Source organism: Aspergillus candidus (genome assembly GCF_002847045.1).
Source record: "Aspergillus candidus strain CBS 102.13 unplaced genomic scaffold BDW47scaffold_6, whole genome shotgun sequence".
Lineage (NCBI taxonomy): Eukaryota > Fungi > Ascomycota > Eurotiomycetes > Eurotiales > Aspergillaceae > Aspergillus > Aspergillus candidus.
This window is the reverse complement of record NW_020194011.1, coordinates 539,566-563,426: the sequence shown is the minus strand read 5'-3', so window position 1 is coordinate 563,426 and position 23,861 is coordinate 539,566. Positions and strand designations below refer to the sequence as shown.

The 23,861-nt window shown below is 54.6% G+C and overlaps 12 protein-coding genes across 12 annotated transcripts; 7 read left to right on the top strand and 5 right to left on the bottom strand.

The window, feature by feature from the left end:
- Positions 1-24: 24 nt before the first annotated feature.
- BDW47DRAFT_100492 (signal recognition particle receptor subunit alpha) lies at positions 25-2,124 on the bottom strand (the record flags this gene model as incomplete). Its single annotated transcript, XM_024811448.1, has 2 exons — positions 1,805-2,124; positions 25-1,739 (listed from the first exon to the last, which is right to left on the bottom strand). The coding sequence occupies exons 1-2, from the start codon at positions 2,021-2,023 to the stop codon at positions 27-29; spliced, it is 1,932 nt and encodes a 643-aa protein (XP_024675113.1). The 5' UTR covers positions 2,024-2,124.
- Positions 2,125-2,247: 123 nt separating this feature from the next.
- Positions 2,248-3,637, top strand: BDW47DRAFT_100491 (protein transporter YIF1). Its single transcript, XM_024811447.1, has 3 exons — positions 2,248-2,666; positions 2,738-3,301; positions 3,363-3,637. The coding sequence occupies exons 1-3, from the start codon at positions 2,379-2,381 to the stop codon at positions 3,570-3,572; spliced, it is 1,062 nt and encodes a 353-aa protein (XP_024675112.1). The 5' UTR covers positions 2,248-2,378; the 3' UTR covers positions 3,573-3,637.
- Positions 3,638-4,649: 1,012 nt separating this feature from the next.
- BDW47DRAFT_100490 (60S ribosomal protein eL14) lies at positions 4,650-5,958 on the top strand. Its single transcript, XM_024811446.1, has 4 exons — positions 4,650-4,738; positions 4,836-4,973; positions 5,132-5,395; positions 5,557-5,958. Exons 2-4 carry the CDS (start codon positions 4,848-4,850, stop codon positions 5,614-5,616), a joined length of 450 nt encoding a protein of 149 aa, XP_024675111.1. The 5' UTR covers positions 4,650-4,738; positions 4,836-4,847; the 3' UTR covers positions 5,617-5,958.
- Positions 5,959-6,172: 214 nt separating this feature from the next.
- BDW47DRAFT_100489 (nascent polypeptide-associated complex subunit alpha) lies at positions 6,173-7,488 on the top strand. Its single transcript, XM_024811445.1, has 4 exons — positions 6,173-6,242; positions 6,485-6,737; positions 6,874-6,932; positions 6,990-7,488. Exons 2-4 carry the CDS (start codon positions 6,507-6,509, stop codon positions 7,318-7,320), a joined length of 621 nt encoding a protein of 206 aa, XP_024675110.1. The 5' UTR covers positions 6,173-6,242; positions 6,485-6,506; the 3' UTR covers positions 7,321-7,488.
- A 215-nt stretch (positions 7,489-7,703) lies between these two features.
- BDW47DRAFT_100488 (F1F0 ATP synthase subunit d) lies at positions 7,704-8,836 on the top strand. The gene is made up of 4 exons (XM_024811444.1): positions 7,704-7,758; positions 7,873-8,268; positions 8,352-8,438; positions 8,492-8,836. Exons 1-4 carry the CDS (start codon positions 7,750-7,752, stop codon positions 8,519-8,521), a joined length of 522 nt encoding a protein of 173 aa, XP_024675109.1. The 5' UTR covers positions 7,704-7,749; the 3' UTR covers positions 8,522-8,836.
- Positions 8,837-8,922: 86 nt separating this feature from the next.
- Positions 8,923-10,465, top strand: BDW47DRAFT_100487 (uncharacterized protein). The gene has a single exon (XM_024811443.1). The coding sequence runs from the start codon at positions 9,321-9,323 to the stop codon at positions 10,338-10,340; it is 1,020 nt and encodes a 339-aa protein (XP_024675108.1). The 5' UTR covers positions 8,923-9,320; the 3' UTR covers positions 10,341-10,465.
- BDW47DRAFT_100486 (uncharacterized protein) lies at positions 10,389-11,568 on the bottom strand. The gene is made up of 2 exons (XM_024811442.1): positions 10,900-11,568; positions 10,389-10,837 (listed from the first exon to the last, which is right to left on the bottom strand). The coding sequence occupies exon 1, from the start codon at positions 11,361-11,363 to the stop codon at positions 11,055-11,057; it is 309 nt and encodes a 102-aa protein (XP_024675106.1). The 5' UTR covers positions 11,364-11,568; the 3' UTR covers positions 10,389-10,837; positions 10,900-11,054.
- Positions 10,655-10,920, bottom strand: BDW47DRAFT_123151 (uncharacterized protein; the record flags this gene model as incomplete). Its single annotated transcript, XM_024816000.1, has 2 exons — positions 10,655-10,837; positions 10,900-10,920. The coding sequence occupies 2 exons, from the start codon at positions 10,918-10,920 to the stop codon at positions 10,655-10,657; spliced, it is 204 nt and encodes a 67-aa protein (XP_024675107.1).
- A 327-nt stretch (positions 11,569-11,895) lies between the features above and the next one.
- On the top strand, positions 11,896-13,362 carry BDW47DRAFT_123150 (uncharacterized protein; the record flags this gene model as incomplete). Its single annotated transcript, XM_024815999.1, has 1 exon — positions 11,896-13,362. The coding sequence occupies one exon, from the start codon at positions 11,896-11,898 to the stop codon at positions 13,360-13,362; it is 1,467 nt and encodes a 488-aa protein (XP_024675105.1).
- Positions 13,363-13,653: 291 nt separating this feature from the next.
- Positions 13,654-15,807, bottom strand: BDW47DRAFT_75149 (aldehyde dehydrogenase family protein). The gene is made up of 3 exons (XM_024819756.1): positions 15,451-15,807; positions 15,192-15,373; positions 13,654-15,139 (listed from the first exon to the last, which is right to left on the bottom strand). The coding sequence occupies exons 1-3, from the start codon at positions 15,712-15,714 to the stop codon at positions 13,699-13,701; spliced, it is 1,887 nt and encodes a 628-aa protein (XP_024675104.1). The 5' UTR covers positions 15,715-15,807; the 3' UTR covers positions 13,654-13,698.
- A 199-nt stretch (positions 15,808-16,006) lies between these two features.
- Positions 16,007-19,887, bottom strand: BDW47DRAFT_115657 (amidophosphoribosyltransferase; the record flags this gene model as incomplete). Its single annotated transcript, XM_024814826.1, has 7 exons — positions 16,007-17,164; positions 17,198-17,347; positions 17,710-17,713; positions 17,977-18,492; positions 18,547-19,234; positions 19,289-19,741; positions 19,803-19,887. 7 exons carry the CDS (start codon positions 19,885-19,887, stop codon positions 16,007-16,009), a joined length of 3,054 nt encoding a protein of 1,017 aa, XP_024675103.1.
- Positions 19,888-21,587: 1,700 nt separating this feature from the next.
- On the top strand, positions 21,588-23,497 carry BDW47DRAFT_123146 (DNA cytosine methyltransferase; the record flags this gene model as incomplete). The annotated part of the gene is made up of 2 exons (XM_024815998.1): positions 21,588-23,002; positions 23,077-23,497. 2 exons carry the CDS (start codon positions 21,588-21,590, stop codon positions 23,495-23,497), a joined length of 1,836 nt encoding a protein of 611 aa, XP_024675102.1.
- Between the last annotated feature and the right edge of the window lie 364 nt (positions 23,498-23,861).

The following is a 23,861-nucleotide window of genomic DNA, read 5'->3' as shown; positions in this document are numbered from 1 at the left end:
TTCAATTATAAAACTCCAGAAGAATATCACTTCATCAACAGGTTCACTGCCCAGGGAACACTCAATCCTCGCAGATCCCCATAGTGCTGGCCGACTCCCAAAAATACAATGGGGATCCCCGTCGCGTGGACCATGCTCACCAATGTACCAACCATGTCGCCCACCGTGTCGCATTTACTGATGATGAAGCCATCCAGGTTCCTCCCCGTGCCAAAGGCTTGGTTGAAGTTGCGCGCCTGCATGACACTGTCCGTGCCCACCAGAGCCTCGCCGACCATGAAGATCTTGTCGGGTTGGGCGAACTTGGCGAATTTCTCCAGGGACGACATCAACCGCTGATCGTTGTGACGACGACCGGCCGTGTCGATCAGGACCACGTCGAACTGGTGGGCGGCTCCGTACTCCACGGCGTCCTTGGCCACGTTGGCCGCGTCCTTGCCGTACCCCTTCTCGTACAATTCCACGTCGCCGGCGGTCTCGCGCGCGCCGAGCTCCTTCAGGTTGCGGGCGTGCACCCGCAGTTGCTCCACGGCTCCCGAACGGAACGTGTCGCAAGCGGCGATCAAAACCCGGTAATTGTTCTGCAGCAGGAAATAGCAGATCTTGCCGAGGTTGGTCGATTTGCCCACGCCGTTCACCCCCACGATCGAAATCACGTACGGCCGGGGAGCGGCGCCTTTGCTCGTGGGCGACGTGGTGGCGTCGATCTCCCGCAGCAGATCCAGCGATGACGTGGGGGTGAGGATCTTGCGCAGGGACGACTCCATCGCCAGGCGCAGCGCCGCATCCACGCTTTGGAAGTTGGCCGTCTTCTTGCCCACCAGCTCCCGCTGCACCCCGTCGCACAGACGCACCGCCGCCTCGCGCGCAACGTTCTTCCGCAGCAGGTGGTCTTCCATCGTCTTCAGCGGCTTCTCCAGGTCCGCTTCCGTCAGGACCTTGCCGCCGACGATGCCGCGGAGCATGCCGCCAATCGCACTGAAACCGGAGCCAACGAAGCCCGTCGAGGACGTCTTGGATTTCTCCTGGTCGGCGTTCTCCAGAATCGAATGGACCTCATCGCCCAGATCCTTGAGAACGAACTGGCCCTTGCCGGTCCGGCGGCCCCAGGAATCCTGGGAGACCGCCTCCACCGCCGGTGCGGCCGCGGCGTCGTCCGCGGGGGCGGAGTAGTCGAGCACCGTGCCGTCGTCCTCGTCCGCAAGGCCATCCGCATCCCACCTCCGCATTTTCTTGGCGCTCTTCGGCGTCGCCTTTCCTTTGCGGACACTTTCCTCCCCGGAGGAAACATTGGCGCTGTTGGCGGCCTTGCGCGCACGGCGGGAGACACGACCGCCCGGACCGCCTTTTGCGGTCAGAATATGGCTCGTCACCGGTGTCGATGATCGAGAAATGTCCGGAGACTGAGGGGGGGTACTCTCATCGGAGGTCCCACCCGGCGCAGCATCAAGCTGCGCCTTGAGGAGGCCGGGGATGGGAGGAGGCGGGGGACCCCCGTTGTCGGACGAGACCAACGGGTCTTTCTTGTCATCCTCGCTGGTGATCACTGCCCTTGGCACCACGCCCGTGTTGTCCTCCAGCTCGCGGACCTGCTGGTCGAAGTACCTGTCGAAGGGGTACTCGGTGATCCTCACACGGTTACCCAGGAGCTTGTCTTTGTAGAGGTCGATGAAAAGGGTCGAGATGTTTTCCAGGAGTCGGTCGATCCATCCCAGATGAAGCAAGGACTGATACACGGCCTGTCGCAAGATGAGGTCAGACTAGCGGTCGAGGATTGGGGTGGCGCCGGAGTCGCATTACATACCACAAAGATGAGGTTGAATTCCTTGACTCGCTTCCACTTCAAGGTGTATTTTTCCTTCTTGTAAGCAGGAGAGAGTCCAGGAACCTGGGACTGCTGCGTCTTCTCCTCGATAAAAACGTCGTTGATCAGACTGTTGACCACATGGGACCCCACAGGAGCGTAGGATTTGGACCAGAGGACCACCCCTGAGGTGGTGAAAATTTCAAACGTTTCCAACATGATGCGATTAGAGATTATAAAGTGTATAGAGGATATTTAAAGGACGACGTAAGAAGGAGAAAGGAGGCGAAAGATGTGGGGAAAGTAGATGACAGCGTAATTTCTGGATGGTTTGCGGGCGGAAGCCGAAGCTTGTCGGACTCGGGAGCCACGTTACTTTCCTGCTCTCTCTCTCTCTCTCTCTCCCCTGCTGATCTTCTTCTTCCCTTCTTCTTCTTCTTCTTCTTCTTCCTCCTCACCCTACCCCATAACACTTTTTTTTTATTTAGCAATAAATCAGCTGCTGCCGTCTCCATCTTTAAGTGGATTCGTGTTGTATCTGTCCATTTCACCCATTCTAGTTGATCGATCCAAAATGTACCGCCAGTCGTTCGCACCACCCCCGGCGCAGTCACCTCCACTTCACCATCCAGTGCCTCAGCATGTGTCTACCGTGCCTATGATGCGTTCGCCCCCTCCGCCAGCTCCACAACAGCCTCAGATGGCGGGTTATGGCAATCCGTACCAGCCAGCCCCGGCGCAGGGTGGAAGTGGGACGTACTCCGAGGACTTGGGGGGGTTTATGAATGAACCCACGGCGCAGATGGGCTTTCAGATGGGAAAGACGGCCATGGCGGCTGGTCAGGATTACATGGAGCAGAACGTAAGCGATTTCACTCGTACGAGCGTGAGGGAGGTAGTGGATGGTCCCCAACTGACGTGCATTCTCTCCAGATCAATCGCTATGTGTCGATCCCCGCTCTCAAGCATTACTTCAACGTCTCCAACTCCTACGTCCTCAACAAATTGGGTCTGGTGCTCTTCCCCTGGCGGCACAAACCCTGGTCTCGCCAGCAAGCCCGCCTGACCACCGCTTCGACCGGACCCAATGGCCAGATCTCGCAGCAGCAGTACTCGTCCATGTTCCTCCCGCCGCGCGATGACCTCAACTCGCCCGACATGTACATCCCGGTGATGGCGCTGGTGACCTACATTCTGCTCTCTGCGATGCTGGCCGGATTCCGCGGCCACTTCCACCCGGAGCTTCTCGGTTCGATCACCACGACGGCCATTGCGGTGATGGTGTTTGAGATCCTCTGTCTGAAGCTGGCGATGTACATCCTCAGCATCAACAACGAGTCACAGCTTATGGACCTGGTGGCCTACTCGGGCTACAAGTTCGTCGGGATCATCGCGACGCTAGTGATGTCCGAGGTGCTGACCCCGGGGCGGGGGACCAACAGCTGGGTTGGGTGGGTGGTGTTTATCTACACATTCTTAGCCAATGCGTTCTTCCTGGTAAGTCATCCTGAACGGGTGTGAAACGTATTATAACGTCCTCCGCTAACCTGGCTCCCAGCTCCGTTCTCTGAAATACGTCCTCCTCCCGGATTCGACGAGCGACACGTCGATGCGGACGGGCTCGATGCACACGGTGGCGCGGTCGCAGCGCAACCGTCGCACGCAGTTCCTATTTGTCTATGCCTACGTGGTGCAGTTCGTGTTCATGTGGGTGTTGAGTCGGGAAGGGCCGTCGACGCAGGGAGGTGGTAGCGGGGGATCCTCGTAGGGGTTGATAGCATATAATGATATTAGACAGACCTCACGACAGGATACGGCTGGGTCTTTATTATAGCTTTCTTTTACTTATTCTTTTTTTCAGACATTGCGTCGCAGCAAGAGGTAGTCGTAGTTGTTGTAACTACATAAGCATAGTCTTACATAGTTCAGCGAGGAAAGCCATTACGTAGCACTCTTCCACATTTACGCCGAACCACAATACGTCTTACAAGAAATAAAATAGAGAAATAAACATAATCATATCATTAATATCTAAGAGTATCATATAAGGCAACCTATTCAACCACGTTAGCACACATCTCAAAAAGCGATGAGTAAAACAATATGGTAGAAGTCAAGCCCTCAGAGATCTTGGTGATAATGCTAGTAATATCATTGCCAGAGGCATCATATACTATCTAGGCAGTGCAAAGTTGTAATCATAGGCGGGGGGGTAGAAAATAACAGAGAAATACATACCATCAGAGGGTATTCAATGCGATGGGTGAGTTGGAATCGAGTATTCCAGGCCTATAACATCTTCAACATGTTAGTCCAGGACACCAAATGACGATGACGATAACAAGGTGGTGTGGAAGTTGAAATCAGAATATGTAAGAATTAAATATCATGCGTCAGTGCTGCATTGAAACTCCGGCGAGAGCTCACAGACACTGGGTCAATCGCAAATTACGGCATCATGTAAGGATAGGATTGGGATATAAGTCAGACGTACCAGTGTTAGTTCCAGACAGACAGTGCTGTAACTGTGGTTAGTGAGCATTTGTGTTGTGTTCAGTATTGAAGGGTTGAAGAAGGTCAAGATGAACTTATATAGAGGAAGAGAAAAAAAAAAGAGAAGAACTAGAAGAATCCGACCGGAATGGAGGAATGTTTTCTCCGTCAGGCAGAACAGTCTAAGCCTGATAGGGTATAGGGTGTAAACAGCCCTAGACCCCCGACGGAAACCGGCTGCGACTGGTGAGTTAAGCGAGAGCGGCCGCCGTAATAGGGGACTCGGGAGCAAAAAAAGGTCCAATTCGTGTGTGGTGGATCGGCTCACTGGGCAGAGAAGTTGTTTGTGCATTTTCGACCTCTCTCGGTGATTCGACTTCGACAACCCCGACCCCTTACGACAACCACCATTTTCACCCACCGTCCCGGAGTCTGTCGACCGTGAGTTCCCTATCGTTCTGGATTATTGCTGCGGAAAATTGTTATTCGTTGGAATTTTTTGAAATCAGAAAACTGAGACCGTTGCGACGACTTATAGGAAGCCTTCGCCATGGCCGATATCGATGTCAAGGTTGCCCAGTGGAAGCTGGTTGAGGTTGGCCGCGTGGTGCTGATCCGCCGCGGTCCCTACATTGGCAAGCTCGCCGCCATCGTTGAGATTGTCGACCACCGCCGTGTACGTTTCTGAACCTTGATTTGATGTTTTGCGGGTTTTTTCTTATTATGGGGGAACAATGGACGGGAACATGGAGAGATCATCAAGAGAATGGATGCGATGGACAAATGCGACAGTGGAAAAAGGGAAAATGGAACCGGTTTCTAATACACATATAGGTCCTCATTGACGGCCCCTCGACCGAGCAGAACAAGATCGTGCCCCGTCACGTTCTCCCTCTCGCCCACGCCACCCTCACTCCCTTCGTCATCCCCCAGCTGCCCCGCTCGGCTGGTACCGGCCCCGTGAGAAAGCTGTGGCAGAAGAACGAGATCGATGGCAAGTGGGCCAAGAGCAACTACGCCCAGAAGACTGAGCGCACCGAGCGACGGAAGAACCTGAACGACTTTGAGCGCTTCAAGGTCATGAGACTCAGGAAGCAGGTACGTGTGGATTGGATGGATCCGGTGGATCGTGGCGATCATGGGGTTTCGAGGAGGTGACAATGTTCGATTCGACGACTTCGTTTGGACGGCACGAATTGGATATCGTCACCTCCAACCCATGCGCATCCGTTGGTCGTGGAACATACTAACGAATACAGGCTCGCTTCGAGGTCCAAAAGTCCCAGGCTAAGCTCCGGGCGGCTGCTCCCAAGTCATAGATGGATTTCTTGTTATGAGGGGCTCGGTGCATAGTGTGAAAAGGGTGCCTTGGGACGGGTTTGTTTTAAAACAATGCTGAGGAATTTATTTGATATCAGCAAACCAACACGCTGTATGCATACCACGGACAGCATAAAAATCATTCGAGACCTTGATATCCTATATCCTAACCAGATGGGGGATTTCCACTCGTACATGAGCCGATGGCATGTCTTTTCTGGACTATTGCACTACCTATCAATATCTGGAGATACGATCTAGACAGGGAGAGTGGAACCATCCATGATATACGATCAGAAATGGAGTACTCGCCGTAATTATGAACAAAAGGGCAAATATCCAGACATGCGTAAAGATGTAGACCGATCAGTCAATATATTAATTAACTCTATATATCAACTATATCAACTATATGAATTATCTCGATCTGCTGGGTTAATGGCGGTGGTAGACTTGGACATAGTGTCTATACTTGGCGGTTCTGTGCGGGAAACCCCCCCTCTCCCCCAATCAGCTCGCTAACGATTTTCGGCCGGATCTCCTTCACACAGCGTTGCGACCTTCAACCCCCAACCAGGCCCAAAATTCCCCTCTCATCCACCACGACCTAATATCCTGTGTTCAGGTAGGTAAATCCGTTCTGTCCATCCGTCCGAAATGGCTGCTTCGGTTGAATTCCTGGATTTCTCGCCATTTCGATGTGGGGAAGCGCTGCCGTGACGTTGTGTGTTGTGTGTGTGTGTTGTGTGTGTGTTATGTGTGGGAACATCTCCCACTCATTTCCCATCCACACGACCGACCACAACCTCGTCAACTCAGCCCCCCATCCTAATGCCAATTGCTGACCGTCTGGACAACCCGATCTAGGCTCTCATCTCTCACATTCACAATGGCTGACCCCCGCGTTGAAGAGCTCCCCAACGAGGAGGAGCCCAAGACCACCGTCGAGGATGCTGGCAGCAGCTCCGAGTCCGAGGCCGGCGACGAGCCCAACATCCCCGCCGGCGCCGCCGTCACCGTTCACTCTCGCAACGAGAAGAAGGCCCGGAAAGCCATTGGCAAGCTCGGTCTGAAGCACGTCCCCGGTATCACCCGTGTCACTCTCCGCCGCCCCAAGAACGTATGGACCAGTCTTTTCTCCCGGTTTCTCTTTATTTGTGCGACGCTGCTTGCGGTTTGCCTGGGATGAATGGCAGCGAGTTGAATGCGACGCAGTTCGATTTGAAGCAGGGGAGCTAATAATCTTGAAACGACAGATCCTCTTCGTCATCAACCAGCCCGACGTCTACCGTTCCCCCTCCAGCAACACCTGGATGTAAGCTTCTCAATCACGCTCTCTACCCTGGATAAACCTAACGAAAAAAAAAAACAGCATCTTCGGTGAGGCCAAGATCGAGGACCTGAACTCCCAGGCCCAGGCCTCCGCTGCCCAGCAGCTGGCCGCCGCCGAGGCTTCCCAGGGCGAGCACGCCGGTCACGACCACGACCACGACCACGACCACGGCAAGGGCAAGGCCCCCGAGGTTGAGGCCAAGAAGGAGGAGGAGGAGGATGACGGCGAGGAGGTGGACGAGGGTGGTCTGGAGGCCAAGGACATCGAGCTGGTCATGGCCCAGGCCAACGTGTCCCGCAAGAAGGCCGTCAAGGCGCTCCGGGAGAACGACAACGACATCGTGAACTCGATCATGGCTCTCAGCATATGATATCTCAAATAATCCGGTTTGGACGGTGATTTGTACGCGATCCGGGGTTGTCGGTCTCTCTCTAGCCTGCTGGCAGGATGGACTTTGGGGTTGCAGTCGCCTCTGGCAGAAACCCGTCGTGTAAATCATTGAAAAAAATAGTTTGCGAGAATCAAAGAAGCCTGAATGTTCATCTACACTATCTGTAATATTGATTGTAATATATCTGTATTTATTTGGCTTATTGAGTAATTGTAGGATACACATGTAGTATGAGTTCAGTCCGATGCCCCCCGAAGATGCCTGAGGCAAGATTCCTCGGGACACGGGAAGTGTGCAGTCACGTGAGGGAACCCCCGACTTCCAAACCTTGCCGACACTCCAACCGTTCTCTCCGTTAAGCAATCGACTCCCCTCTATTCCACCACCCATTCCTCTATCTTCTTCACAATGGCTGCCGTATGTTTCCCTGAGATTCTCCAGTTGCATCTGTTTTTTTGGAACCCCCAATGTTGCATCTCCGTGTTTGGTTATATAAACTGGGCCATCCCACTAACCGATCCCGAATAACAGCGTAGCGCCGCTACCAAGATCGACTGGACCAAGGTGACGGGGTCCCTGGGCCTCCGTGGCCAGACGGCCACCTCGCTGCAGGCGTTCAAGAAGCGCAACGATGACGCCCGCCGCAAGGTCACGGCGCTGTCCGAGCAGCCCCAGACCGTCGACTTCGCCCACTACCGCAAGGTGCTGAAGAACCAGGCCGTCGTCGACCAGATCGAGAACCAGTTCAAGACCTTCAAGCCGGCCACCTACGACGTCAACCGCCAGATCAAGGCCATTGATGCCTTTGAGGCTCAGGCTGTCCAGAGCGCCCTCGACACTAAGGGTAAGGTCGAGGCTGAGCTGCAGAATCTCCAGAAGACGCTGGAGAACATTGAGACTGCTCGGCCGTTTGATGAGCTTACTGTTGTATGTATCCCTTTTTCCGCGGGAAATCTTTTCTACGGGAGATCCTTTCGTTTATGTGATGGGATGATGCTGATTCTTCATAGGACGAGGTCGCTGCTGCTCAGCCCGAGATCGACGAGAAGACTTCTTCGCTGGTCTCCAAGGGCAGATGGATGCCCGCTGGCTACAAGGTGCGTTCTTCTTCTTCTCTCCAGGTTGGCTGGCTGATGCTAACGTTTTGTAGGAGCGCTTCGGCGATATGTCTGTTGTCTAAGCTCGTATCCCTTGTGCCCGATATCTCCGTCGACCGGGTCTCACCTGACAACGTCTCATTTGAGACATGGCCAGATCGAATACCCTGGCGTCTGGGGGTGTGATCTGGTGGATGGATTGTGTATAGAAACATTGTTCAATTTAGAAGATGTCTTCGTTCTTCTTTTAGTTGCGGATTCTAGGGTGGTGTAGTTTCGTAAAGAGAAGTAGGAAATGCATAAAAAGAGAACAGGAAAGGAAAGAAGGAATATAACATAGTATGTGTATATCTTTCTAGTTTCTATCCTACAACGCTGGCGGTTATAATATGCTGTAATATTCATACTCAAAATCTGATATATATTTTTGGCGGCAAATCGGGGCAGTTCGTCCCACTTCCTACTTCTTCACCTCATCCTTCTTCATCTCATCTCATCTTTCTCTTCCTGAGATCCCACCTATTCATTATACGACATTACCTTACACCGCTCAGTAGGTCCACTGGTTTAATTACTATTACATACTGGCATCTACAGAATCATTCTCTAAAACCGGTGGTTATCGCTGATCGCTCGTTATTGTCGTCCCCCGCACTAAAAGACTCGACCGAAACCACCCCTCGCTCCGGCGATGATTGTGAAGAAACCGGTGCCCAGTGCGACCGGATCCCTGGAAATCCTTCTCGGTCCATCGATTGGTGCATGACCCGCCCCGCAGATCGAGGTCCTGGTAGCATGGACACACCTTAGTGGGGACATCTTGGATCTATCTTATCTCGAACACAAGACGTCCTCTCGAACACATCACGAACAGCATCGAAAATGACACAAGTAACGACCCCACCGGCGCGCGCCCGGTCCCCGTTAGAACGTCTGCCCGTGGAGATCGTCCAGACCATCTTCCTCCACAGCCTCGAGTTCAACCTACCACGGGCCTCGTTCGAGCTCTCCCAGAAGCTCTCCGACCCAGTCCTCTACAGCTGGCTCATCCGCCTCGCCTTCAGCAGCGCCAACGAAAGCGCCAGCCAGGGATTCTTCAGTCCCGACTTCCTCCCCCCACCCCTGCACTTCTACGCGCTCTCCAAGCCCGCAAGGCGGGACCTGCAAAACGCCATCCTCAACTGCCGCTGGTGCACGCTACCCCTCATGCGCAAGTGCCAACGGGACTACGTCGCCCACGCCATCCGCCACCAATGCCAGCACCTCGACTTCTCCCCAGACGACCAGCACACGCTGCGCAACCTAGGCAGCTACTTCCACAGCCCGGCCGACCACCACAGCGACTGCGGCGTCAAAGGCCGCCGCGGCAAAGGCGACCTCGTCCTCCGCGCCCGCGCCCACCACACAGACGAGGAATGCAAAGTCGCCGTCTGGTTCCACTTCGGCGCCTTGCAGATGCGCCGCCCCGGCCGCATCTACACCGAACACGACCTCTTCCGACTCCCCAGCTGCGCAGTCGACACCCCCGCCCGCATGCCCGACAAGCTCCTCCGGCCGCCGTGGACGCCCGCACGGCTCGAGTTCCTCCAACTCCTGTCCATGGACGCCTACATCGACGAAGACACATCGCACGCGCGGTCGCGGCGCGTACTGCGGCAGACGATCCGGGACCGCCAGTTGGAAGCCTTCCGCCGCTTACTGGGGCTGTATATCCGGTCGCGCGAGTACAAGTACCCGGTGCTGTGGCCCGTGTCGACGAACCATTTCCACGTGGCACTCAAGTACGCGGATCCTGGCGGGGGGCCGGATCCGTTTGTGCGGTTGCTGGTTGAGCAGCGGTGGGGGACGGTGCCGGCTGGGGATGTGGTGTTCAAGGAGAGGTTGTTAGCGCGAGTGGGTTGATCTATATTATATTATGTACCTGAGGATGTGTTTCGAGTGAAGATACGATGGAGCAAGTGGATAGACATGTTTACAGCGATATATAAAGCGAGGATATCATACAATCATCATACAGGGGAGCAAAAAAAAAAAGCATAACAATAACGAATCAATCAAATCATAACTTATACTCATACATCGTGAAAGAAAGAAAAAAACAATACAACAAAAGGATATCAAACAACAAAGCAAAACCAATCCACCAACAAAACAATCAAAGACCCAATTCAACAAATCAAAGAGTAATCACCGAAAGAAAGACTCAAGCAAGAAGATCATATCCTCGACCTCCTAACCCCGCCCCTCCTTCTCCGTCCTCCACAATACCCACACGTCAAGCAAGTAATGAGGACGTCGAAGAGCGACACCACGCCGTTGATGATGGCCATGCAGATGGAGCCGACGACGTGCACGATGCCCATGAGGCAGGCGCCGATTGAGCGGAAGACTCCTGCGATCTTTTTGTTGGTTAGTATTTTTTGTATTTTGCATATATGGGTATTAGGGGAGGGAGACGTACGCAGGATACGACGGCGCCCATTGTGGATTGGTTGGGTTATTTAATTGGTTTGGGATGTTGGTTGGATTGAGAGGTTCGATGTCTTCTTTCCAAGTTTTTGAGAGGTTGATCGGTTGAGGATATCGACGTTGAGAGATAGGAGAAAGTAAAGAGAATTATTGGCCCAGTTTAGAGCTGTTGAATCTGTATGCCAATCTTGGAACGAGCGAGGGTTGTTCTTCGGTCGTTCTTGTATTCAGTCTGAAGCAAGAGGTTGAATCTGGTTGCGATTCACTTTGTGTAGGGATACTGTCTGTAGGGATATCGTCTCTAGACGAAGCTGTAGTAGAAGAGGATGAAGAGGAAGAAGAGGAAGCCGTAGCATGGACAGAATCGTGAAACGGACGCATGGTGATAGCCTGTCTATTTATGCCCTGGTCGAAATAAGACAATGAATATCCCTTGTCAAGATCGTCTGCAATCATCCAAAAATAAAAAGAATCCAGTCAAATCAAGTCCAAGAGACCTCCATTATCAGGGAGAAACAAGCGACGATCGCCGTCCCAATGACGGCAGTGGGACAGTCGCACTGATGGTGGTATGTAGAAGGTCGGGTCACTTTCAAGCTAGAGTTTGCTTGTCAGGGCGGGTTGCGATCCAATTAGGGAGGGCCATGTCTGCAGCCACGTCGTCATTCATCATCATACCTCGTTCCTTGATCGTGTTTTTTTCCCTGGATAACATCATTTGGTCTGGATTGAACCGTGGTTGCGGTTTCAGGTTGTTGTTGATCTGGGTATGATGTCATCATGTCTTTCTTCTTGGGAGAGATTACACTAGCCGTCTTGGGGATAGCGCATGTCCAAAATGGACTAGTGCCAGGGCTGCATCACGTGGTAATATATGCCCTGATCACGCCTCGGTCTGAGCTTCCGCCAATCAGATCTATCAGATCTTCCCTTTCACTTCACCTTCAATCCCTCTGTATATCTCTTCCCTGCCAGGTCAGGCAGGACAATGAACCTCACCCCCATCCACATCCGCGGCCGCCGCAAACGACCCCTCCCAGAAGAATCCCCCGCCCCCATCAAGTCTGCCAAACGCACCGGCGGCCGCCCACGCCTCACCCCCCAAGCCCTCTTCCACTCCTCCCAACACAGCCAATCCGCGCGCCGTCGCGCAGAACAAAGCCAAAGCGAACAACACGGCAGGAAGCGCAAGAAGCTACACTGCTACTCCCACCTGGAGTCCCTTCCTGTCGAGCTCCTCGAGCGCATCTTTCTCTATGCGCTGAATCTGCAGTTGCCGCGCGCGTCGCCTGCGCTGGGCGCGGCGTTGTCGCGGGAGGGGGTTTATCGTGTTTTGATATTGACGGCATTTTGGGATGATCATTGCGATGGAGATGATGGTGAAGGGGTGGGGGGCACGGGCGCATGGAGGTCTATTTCCAGAATGTTCCGTCCGATGGATGCTCCCCCGGTGTTGAGCTATGCGGAGCGCAGCGCGCTGCAGGTGGGTGTGCTGCGGTGTCGCTGGTGTACGGTGTCGAGGGTGATGGCGCAGGTTCCCGCGTTGACGAGACTGGTGGTGCTGCGTCGGTGGGTTGGGGCGGGGGTGCGCATGGACAAGGCGCAGGCGGAGGAGCTGGAGAGGGCGATGGCTGGGATGTCGCGGCAGACTATTTTCGAGGGTTATATCCCTGCTGCTGTTGATTCACATGGTGGAAATACTGCAGAGACGGGAGGATCCGCAACGCCCTACACCATGACCATCACGCCCAAAATCTCCATCCGCATCGACTGCCCCGAGACTGCCTCCCAAACCGTATACCCCATCCTAGGAGTGGCCGCATTCCCAGACCATCTCCTGCGGGGAGCTACAACCACAACAGAGAAAGGCGCAAGCTTCACCACGCCCCACGCCCAATTCCTCGAACTCCTCCGCCTCGCCAGCAACCACACGCACTCCACCCCAACCCATCCACCAACACCAACGGCCCAAAAAAGCATCACCCTCTCCCGCACCGCCCTCCAAGAAGGCATCCACACCGCAATAACTCAACGCAACCACCCCCTACTCCTCACCCTCCTCAAACTCGACGAACACCACCACCGCACGTCCACCCCCCACCCCTACACCCTCCCGCCCTCCCACTTCCACACCGCAGCAAGCCTGCACCCCGCAGACCCAACAACCTTCCAGCTGCTCCTCCGCACAAGCGCCGAGTCCCTCCCCGCGGATGACTCGGCCATCACCCAGTGGGCTATGCATCAGGGTGGGCCGCTGGGGCGCTGGGTGTTGGACCTCATGACAGCTATGCCGCAGTTGGTGGACGCGGCGCTGGCGAATCCCGCTCGTGAGGCTGTCTTCTACATGGGGAGGGCGAATGAGGGGGTGGAGTTGGCGAGACGGTATGTGAGGGAGGTTGTGGGGGTGGGGGGGTTGGAAAGTTGGATGGGGGAGGGGGAGGTTGATCTGGAGTAGTTTTCTCTTTCTTTTGGTATCGTATTGGGACGGCCTTGGACTGGCTATAGACTGGCCATTTTGGGATCTGGTTTCTTGAGTGGGTGTTGCTTTGGCTATCTGCCCGTTGTTATATACCCCTGTTGCGGATCTTTCTTATTTATTCTACTGTGTTGAGAATGTCAGAATTACATGTTCGAATAAGCTCAATTGAATGAATATTTTATATAATATAACTCTATAGTCATTATTGTAGACACATCATACTATACATACACGGTAGCCGTAGCCACCACCAACAAATTAAACAATAATACAACAAGCAAGTAAAATAAGACAAAAGAAGAAGAAGAAGATCTACATATTGCTCAACAACCGCACAACCCCCCTCACCCACCCTCCAAACGTAATCTGATACCCCGTCTCCACAATCCCCTTACAAGTCTCCCAAGCGCCCCCACCATTCCCCTTATAATCCTCGCCCGTCGCAATAGGATAATCCAGCCGCGGCGGAATCCTCGTCGCCACCAGCTTCGGGAACCGGTCCACGCAAATCGCCTTGAGATTGCACAGGCCGCGGAGGCCCTCTTCGCCGCCGAAGCGGCCGTAGCCGGACCCTTTCACTCCGCCGAAGGGGAGCTGCACGGCGTAGTAGGTTGCGAAGTCGTTGATGGAGACCATGCCGGAGTGGATGGAGGAGACGCAGGCGGATACGTCGGGGGCGTGGTAGCCGAAGACGGAGGCGCCGAGGGCGTAGGGTGTTGAGTTGGCGATGGAGATGGCGTGCGGGACGGAGGAGGCGCGCATGAGGAGGAAGACGGGGGCGAAGGTCTCGTTTTGCGCGATCGCCATGTCGGGCGTGACGTCTGCGAGGAGGGTTGGGGTGAAGTAGTGGCCGTGTGGGTATTTGGGATGGGGGTGGCGCTTGCCGCCGTGGATGAGGCGGGCTCCGTTGTTGACGGCGTCGGCGATGAGGGATTCGAGGCGGGAGAAGCCGGCGGGGGAGATCAGGGCGCCGATGTCGGGGGCGCTGGTGTCGAGGAGGATGGAGCCGAGACGGAGGGTTGGGATGCGTGCGGAGACGATGGAGAGGAGTTTGTCGTAGATGTTGGGGAGGGCGATGATGCGCTCGACGCCGATGCAGTTTTGGCCGGCGGATTGGAACACGCCGCGCATCATCATGGATGCGATGGAGGCGACTTCGCTGACGGTGCGGGCGTCGTCGAGGATGACCGCTGGGTCTTTGCCGCCTAGTTCCACGGTGACTGGGGTGAGGGACTTGGCGGCGGACTCGCAGACCTTGTGCGCGACAGGGCGGGATCCGATGAAGGTTAGCTGGGAGATGTCCGGGTGGGAGGTCAGGACGTCGGCGACGGCGGGCAGGCAGACGACGCTCTGGACGAGGTCGCGGGAGTGGCCGCAGGCTGAAAGAGCGCCGCGGGCGACATCCAGGAAGAAGGCAGAGGACCAGGCCGTCTGCTCGGAGGGCTTCATGACGATGGCGTTGCCGGAGAACAGGGCGCTGATGATGGGCGAGATGAAGTTGTGGAAGGGGTAGTTCCACGACACGCAGGCGGAGACGACGCCCAGAGGCTCATAGGTGACCATGTTCTTCTTGTACATCATGAGGAAGTTGGTGGGGCGTCGATTGGGCGTCAGGGCTTTTTCGCCGTGGTCGATGGTCCATTTGAGTTTCTCCGCCGTGACGAGGATCTCACCAAACGATGCATCGACCTTGGTTTTGCCTGAGTCGAGACAGCAGGCGGCCGCGAGTTGGTCCTGGTGTTCCAAAACGTATCTGACGCATGAGTTAGCTGGTGACTCCCATGCAGAATTCCAACGATGCATACTTCAGCAACGTATTCAACACCTTCCTCCTCTCCGCAAAAGTCGTCCGAGCCCATTCCTCCTGTGCATTCTTCGCAGCCTGAACCGCTCGGTTGACGTCGTCCGGTGTCGCAGGTTTGATCCCCTTGCCCAGGATGCGACCATCCGCGGGGCAGTAGCTCATAATCAGCCTATCATTCCATTGCTAGATCAAAATAGTTAGACTTTTAATAACCATAAGCAGCGCAAAGCTCATGCAAAGTAGGTAGGATATGAACTCACCCCCCGAACCTGCCCCTCCAAAACGACCCTCTCCTCCCCCTGAGCATCCTCCCAGCTCCTACCCGGCCAATTGGCCCGCACCTCCGCCGGCAGCGGCACATTAAACGCGACGGCAGCTTCCTTGCGTCCTTTCAGCACGAATATATAGCCCAGGTAGACGGCGCCGAGCGAGAGGAGCGAGATGCCGGCGAGGTGTGTTTGCGCGCAGAGCGCGTCGAGGAGGGGGAGAGCGGCTGGTGGGAGGTAGGGTTTTAGGGCGTCCATTGTGCGGTGGTGGTGACTCCGGCGGGAGTCTTCTCAATTAGTTGGTATGTCTGTCACCCAGTGAAGGGGATTTGGGAGGGTTGTGCTGCTGAGAAGAAAGAGAGAAAAGGAGGGAAGGTCGGACTCGGAGAGGGAGCGGAGCGGAGGAGAGCCCGGGTGGTTCGATGTGGTCACGTGTTAGTATAAACATTCAATTTGAACCTTGTTATTAGACTCATGGCATTATTTGATTATTACTCTACTCATAATACATTTAGATACATGATGCTGGCACAAGCCGTTTAAATGGTGGTCATCCCTTGCGCTTCCCCGTCCGCTTCACCAAATGGTCAATCACACAGCCGTCGTCCCACCCTGCGGACGATTGCCCAGTGATCGCGCGACAGCGCGGACAGGCCTTACCGTGACGGATCAAAAGCTGATGAAGCGAGTACTTGAGACGGTCAGGGATGCGCACTTCTAAATGGCTGAAGGCTGTGATCTCTGTGGCCTTCGTTGGCGGCACCCAGCCGAGCCATTTACAGATACGGAAGATGTGTGTATCGACGGCAAAGCACGGCCGCTGCAGGCAGAAAAGCAGCACACATGCTGCAGTCTTTGGCCCAATACCAGGATACTTGACGAGCGCCGTCATGGCGTCCTCGGTGGGCAAATCGTGAAGGTGGTTGAGAGAGAGGAAGTTCTGGTCCGCGCAGGCAATCTCGTACAGCTTGCCGCCGGTGGATTTCTTTCCCAGGTCGCTTGTAACGTCCTCCTCGCCTTTGACGAGAATGGAGCGGCGGAGCTGGTTCTCTTCGTAGACCATGTCTAGGATTGCCTTGATGTTCTTGCTCTTCATGGCAGCGAGCCCGCCGCTTTTGATGGCTTCGAAGACGTCCTGCAGGGGCGCGCGGCGGACGGCGTCCCAGTCGACGCTGCCTTTGCCAATCCCGTGGTCTAAGAGACCGAATTTCTGGACGAGCCCGCTGAACGCAAGGGCGGAGTTGGCCCCTGTCGTGGCGCCGCTGAGGAGGGTGCGGATCAGCGCGTCCAGGACTGAGGGGACCTCGCCGCAGCCTGTCACTGTTAGGGAGGGCTCCGGGATGGTGGCGGGGGGGATGATCTCCCCGTGGACGGTAGAGAGAAGGTGATTGACTTGCTCGCATTCTTCGACAGTGGGACGGTTCCAGTCTGGGAATGGGCTGACCCCGGGAGTGAGGCCGTAGGTGTTTAATTTCTTGGATTTTTGGGCTTGCGGGGGAAAGCTGGTTGTCGTTGGATTGTCTAGACTTTCTTGCGGCTGGTCTGGCGCTTCAGCTTTTACTGCTGGGGTTTTTGATCGCGGCGTGTGATTGTTCTTGTTCTCGATCGACTGAAGCGCCGGAGTCGAGCCCAGGTTATGCGGAAGCTCATCATCATCCTTCAATATCTCCGCAGACCCCTTCGTCTTCCTCTTCTCAGCAGGAGTCGTCTTTGTCTTCTTAGCAGGAGGAGTCTTCGTCACTTTCTTCCGCCCTGCCGCGTTCTGCCGTTCTGTTTGGACAGGTTTACTCCCAGCCTTCAGACTCCCTCGTCCAGACTTTCGTTTGGAGATAGCCCCGTCACTCGTAATCTCAGGCTTGACATCCCGCAGTCCAGCTGCAGGCAACGCCGCCTGTCGGGCAGATGAACGTGTGACGCGGCGTTCCATTCGTTAATTAGTGGATTGGTTGATTGATCGGTTCATATATGCAAATAATGGAAATAGTAATAACTAGTGAGATGATGAATGATGGATAGCGAGGCGGAGACTGAAGTAGGCGACTGACTGTTCCAAGGAACGACAAACTCTAACGATAACTCTTAACAGTGGTAGAAGAACCCATCTGTTTTTTACTGCTTAAGCATTTGGAGCATGCTTGAAGTTCAGGCTCAGGAACGGTGATGGACGATGGATTAGGGGATAATATGAGGTGAAGCTGTCGATGGTGCGAGAGAAAAGATGCATGGCGACGTCACATGACGGTGGCGACCAACATGACTGATCATCAATCATTAAATTGAATTGAATTGGAGGGGAAAAGAAAAGAAAAAAATAGAGATTCCGAGGGAAAAAAAAAATTCATTTCTTTTATATTCTATAAGTCGTGATCCATTCTCGGCTATGCATAAAAAACAGATCAAAGAACCACCCTAATAGATAGACCCCAGGTCTTTCTTGTCTATCACCTATAGACTCCCAAAAACGCCTGCTAACCAAGGTGCCAAAATCAATGGATAGGTATCAATCAATAAAGAGATTACTCGTGATCCGCAATGTTGTGGATGCTGATGTCCATGCGATCCTTGACCTTGGGTGGCTCCTCAGGCTCACAATGGGAAGTGCTATTGTAGCCGACGGAGGGCACTTGCGATTCGCCCGGGTTGGCGGCGGGGATGACGTTGCCGCGGGAGTCCAGCTTGACGCCGTTGGCGGCGATCTGGAAGTCCTTCTCGCTAGCGAACCCGTGCGTGACGGCCTCCTTAGCATTGTCGAGCGCCTTGATTTTGCGGCCCTCGCCGCGAATCTGCTCCAGGTGCTCAAAGTAGCCCTTGGACACCGGGGTGACGTAGTTGCCGCAGAACACGCCAACTTCGAAGTCATGCGGCTCCGACTGGCCGTTCTCCTGGGCGATCTCCGCGCAGGCGCCCTTCAGGTCATCCAGGGTTTGGTAGATGACGTTGTCGGCGCCGATGTGCTCGGCGATGGACTCGACGCTGCGGTTGTGGGCCACCAGCTCGGTGGGCGATGCCAGGTCGATACCGTAGATGTGCGCGTGTCTGCAAGACGTGTCAGCTGATATTATTCAGGACGAGAGTGGGGGGATGACTTACGTGATCTCCGGCGAGCAGCTCGCAAAGTAGACCTTCTTCGCGCCGGCCTCCCGAGCCATGGAGACGATCTCGCGACTGGTGGTGCCGCGCACGATACTGTCGTCCACGAGCAGGACATTTCGGTCCTTGAACTCGGCTTGCATGGCGTTGAGCTTGCGACGGACGCCGCGCTGGCGGGTCTTCTGCTCGGGCATGATGAAGGTGCGGAAGACGTAGCGGTTCTTGACGAAGCCCTGGCAGTAGGGCTTGTCGAGGTACCGGGCGACGGCGGCGGCGGACGTGGTGGAGGTCTCCGGGATGGGGATCACCACGTCGATATCCTTCACGACGTCGGGGCCCAGCACGTTGAGGATGCGGGCGGCCAGACGGTCGCCCATGCGCTGCCGGCTGCGGTAGACGCTGATACCGTCGATGACGGTATCCGGGCGGGCAAAGTAGACGTACTCGAAGATATCCGGCGTGTAGGCCTTCTTCGGGGCGACCTGCCGGAAGACGGGCTCGCGGCCCTTGGGCAGGATGACGGCCTCGCCGGGCTGGACGTCCCGGATGTTGGTGAAACCGAGCTGCTGCAAAGCGACGGATTCCGAGGCCATCATGTAGTCCGTGCCCTCACCTTCCAGGGCGCGCCGGGAGCCGAGGACGAGGGGACGGATGCCGTACGAGTCACGGAAGCCCAACAGACCAAAGCCTAAAAGAGGTTAGTGGCTGATCCCACCTTCCGACCGCGATTCGCGTTACTCACCCGCCAGCATGGCCGTGCAGGCCCAGCCACCCTCACAGCGCTCGTACATGCGGGTCAGACTGGAGAAGAGATCCTCGCAGTTGACACGGGCCTTCTTGGTCTCGCTGAGCTCATCAGCAAAGATGTTCAGCATGAGCTCACTGTCACTGTCGGTGTTGATGTGACGGTGAGCCTCGAGATCCAAGTGTCTCTTCAACTCGGGGGCATTGATCAGGTTGCCGTTGTGCGCGAGACAGATCCCGTACGGGCTGTTGACATAGAATGGTTGAGCCTCGGCGTTGGCGCTGCTCCCGGCCGTCGGGTACCGGAGATGGCCGATACCCATGGAGCCGGGAAGATCGGCGACGCGGGCACCATCGTTGAAGACCTTGGCGGCCATGCCGTTGGACTTCAGCTGGTAGATGCGACCCCCGGCGGCACACGTAGCAATTCCCGCAGCATCTTGACCGCGATCTAGTTATCATTCCGTTAGTGAGATGGTCGAGGAAGGGTGTATTTTTTTTTGTAGACGCACGTTGAAGGAGGTAGAGGGCTTCATGCAGATCGACGGCGGCGGAGGACGAGGGATTCGCCTGAATCAAAGCGATGATTCCACACATCGTGACAGGTCTGTTTTATTCTAGCGATTCCAATCTCGTTGTCAGCACGTTATCCACCAAACGAATTGGATACAATGGCAAGTGAAACACGTTTAGTCAGATCGGAAAATGTCCGCAAAATGCTTAGGAAGTCTAACATCTATAAAAAAAACCGAAATTCATCATAAAAATACAGCCTCGGCGAGGCTGTATGATATAAAACACAGATAAAACAAAAAAAAAAAGTCAAATATCACAACTTACATGTATTTGAGCACACCGAGAAATCAGTGTGGGATGGTGGGGGAGGGGGGAAGGCAGAAGCCAAGAAAAAAATTACAAAATTAAGAATAAAAGGATAAAAGGATCGAGGAAGAAGGAATGAGATAGGATAGTGGCTTCATGCAACACTATTGAACTATCTCGACATAACCTCTGAGAGAGCGAGCGAGAAGGAGAGATGTTGGTAGGAGTAGTTCACACCCACGAAGGGATCGGAGGAAACGGACACATGGTCGAAGGAAGAAAGAGAAGAAGAAGAAGAAAAAGGAGCAGGAATGGCGGAGAAGAGAAGAAACGAGCAAATCCGGTGGTCAACCAGGATTTTCTTCCCCACTGCGAACCGAGAGAAAAAAAAGACGAAAAAGAGGAAAAGGAAGAAAATGGAGGAAAATCGATGGAAAATTTCCGATATGCTGAGTAAGGGGTTAGTCATGCATCCACGGTCCGATTGTATAGACCTTGACGGTCATTCGGGTCTTCTGGAGTCAATGATGGTGATGAGATGGATTTGACACGGGTGGATAGGTAGATATTTCGATCTGAGAGAAGGCCATGTGTTGGTATTATCACTTATTCATCTAGGCTTTGGAGTAGAATTGTAGTGTGCTCTACATCCTGCGTAACAGTGATCCGATCAGTCTCTCCAAGAATATATAACAGATCAAATATAGACTGCTAGTGTGGATTCCACCTTCTGCCTTTCTCTCTGTCTGTCTGTCTGTCTATCTACTTGTTAGATCTGATAGGTTCTGTCTACGACCTGTTGGCTGTGAGGGTCATGTGGGTCACCGACAAACAAGCCCTATCTCTACATACATCAACCAAAGATGAAGAAGAGTAAAGAAGAAAAAGAAAGAAAGAAAGAAAGAAAAAAGAAAAGAAAAGAAAGAAACATATCCATTACTTACCATTCAACTATCTAATCATCAGATCTAGACCTCTCCAATGGACTCTGTATCAGACATGATATAGAAACAGGGCAAACAGTCACTATATGTGATCAACAAAGTCTTCATTATCTGAGTCTGGGGATATTGACTTCAAGACTACACAAACCACTGCTCTTTATTCGACGTTTGACACACCTCTGGTCAAACAGTCAGTCTTTATTCACTATCACCTCACTGATCACAACAACTCTCATTCACTGTCTTACTTACCATTCTCACTTACTCTACCAACTACTCATGTTCCAACTGCTACAATACCGCCACTCACCTTCATGGTCCGTCATAACCTAGACAGATAAAATCCTCCTTATGGTTGACCTGCTTCCATCCTACCTACTTCCATCTAACCTACTTCCATCTTACCTACTTCCATCTTACCTACTTCCATCTAACCTACTCTCATCTTACCGACTTACCTACTATCCATCGCACGACCTCCTACACTCTTCCTACACCACCATCAGTCTCAAGACCACCATCTTCAGCACCATGACGGACGACGTGGAGATCCCCTCCAACGGCAACCGCCGTCGCTCGTTAACCACCACTAGTACCGACAGCAGCGACAGCAGCTGCACCCTAGATAGCGTCACCATCGACAACGACCCTGACCGCTTCTACTGCATCGATTTGACCGGCGCAGTCGATCAGTGGGACGAGACCACCGCCCGGCCCGCCGACATCATCGACCTCACCAACGACGCGGAAATCAACGACGGTGATTACCTGACTGATGGCAGCTTCCAGCGCCTGCTTGAACGCTGGACACTAGAAGCGGAGCCCGAGATCCCGGTCCCGCCCCAGAGACACGCCACGCATGAACTCTGCAACGACGGCATCATCTACCGCGAGGGCCAGTCGGTCGAGCTGCAGGATGGAACTTTTCTTCGCATCACAACCACTCTAGAAGAGGACGCTTCAGGGGCGAAGTACCTCCTCGGCCGTAGGCTCATCCGCAGCACCGCCCACAAGGGCACGTACATCCCGAAGCGGCAGGATGAATTGGTCTGGATCGCAAATGAGATGGCGGATGTCGCGCTGGATGATGTCAAGCGGTTCGTGCGCATTCATTTCACCAACAATTGCCACATGGACCAGGACTGCCAAAAAGCCCCCGGGGCACTGCTCTGCCGTCTCAAGGAGATCCCCGAGGATGAAAACGACGTGTCGGTGGAGTATCTGTCCTTCGACGAGGCGGACGAGGAATACCGCATTGACCCGGCGACACTGCGGCAGGCCTGGCGGGGCCACACCGAGCCGTTTGGGAGCGCCCATTCCCCCACCCCCGCCACGACCCCTCCGCCCCGCGACCCCGTGCCACGCAACCCCGTGATCGTGATCGACCTGTCCCCCGTCGTGATCGACCTTGATGCGGAGGACCCCAAGCCCGAGGCTCGGAAGAACCGGCAGTATACCTTTGGAGACGGGTTCTGTGGCGCAGGAGGCGTGTCGTGCGGGGCCCGCCAGGCAGGTCTGCAGGTGAAGTGGGCGTTTGACATCTCGCGGCCGGCGATCACCACGTACGGGCTGAATTTCGAGACTGCCGAGTGTGAACAGAGTGACGTCTTCAGCTTCTTGACCAACGGGTATGAGTTTCTGAAGGTGGATGTGAGCCACGGCTCCCCACCGTGCCAGACGTTTTCTGCCGCCCACACGATCGAGTGCGAGACCGACGACGCCAACTCGGCTTGTATTTTCTCCTGCGCAGACTTGATCCGCCGGTGTCGCCCACGGGTGCACACGATGGAGGAGACGAGTGGGCTGTTCGAGCGGCACCGCGACACGTTCTACCGCATCATCCAGGATTTCGTGGAGGTGGGGTATTCCGTGCACTGGAAGGTGCTGAACTGTATGGACTACGGGGTGCCGCAGTCTCGACGCCGACTGATCATTCTTGCTTCAGGGTATGTTCTCTTTCTTTCTTTCTTTCTTTCTTTCTTCCCCTTGCTGCCGCCTCTCACTGACACACTGAATGCAGACCCGGAGAGACCCTCCCCCAAATCCCCGGCCCCACACACGGGCTCCCCGGCAGCGGCCTCCACCCATACACCACCATCAACCAAGTCATCGAGGCCATCCCGGCGGGGGCATCCGACCACGACGTAATCAAAGCGGAAGCGCGAATGATGCGCTGGGGTCCGCGTGCGCAGTACGACGCCAACCAGCAGGCGCGGACGATTACCACAGGGGGCGGGGACAACAACTACCACCCGTCTGGACGGCGCGGGTTCACCAACCGCGAGTTTGCGTGCCTGCAGACGTTCCCACTCGAGTATCGGTTCGGCAGACACGAAGTGCGCAAACAGATCGGCAATGCGGTGCCGCCGATGTTGGCGAAAGCGTTGTTTGGGGCTGTGGTGGAATCTTTGAGGCGGACGGATGAGGGGGAATCTTCTTAGGGGTGTTTGTTCTCTGCGTTTCGCCGCTCAAGGGCCTTGTCCGGTGTCTGTCCCTGTTGGCTGCCTCCGCGGTTACTCTGACTGCCCTATCCTCCGTTACTGTGACGACTCATCTGTTGACAATGGCGCGAGATGATCGACAGATGTTGGGGATCACGTGGGAACGGAACACATGGGTGCAAACGGGCCGCGGGATTGCGGCGGGAGCGGATGGACACCAACGGCTGGTCGTCAATCATGATTCATTTGAGTGGACTGAATTAATTGAATGGAACTGAACTGAGCAATTGAAGGCATTCGAATTCCCCGGATTCTCCCAATACCTATATTAAGTACAGGTGTCACTAAGGGTAGAATGCTCCGT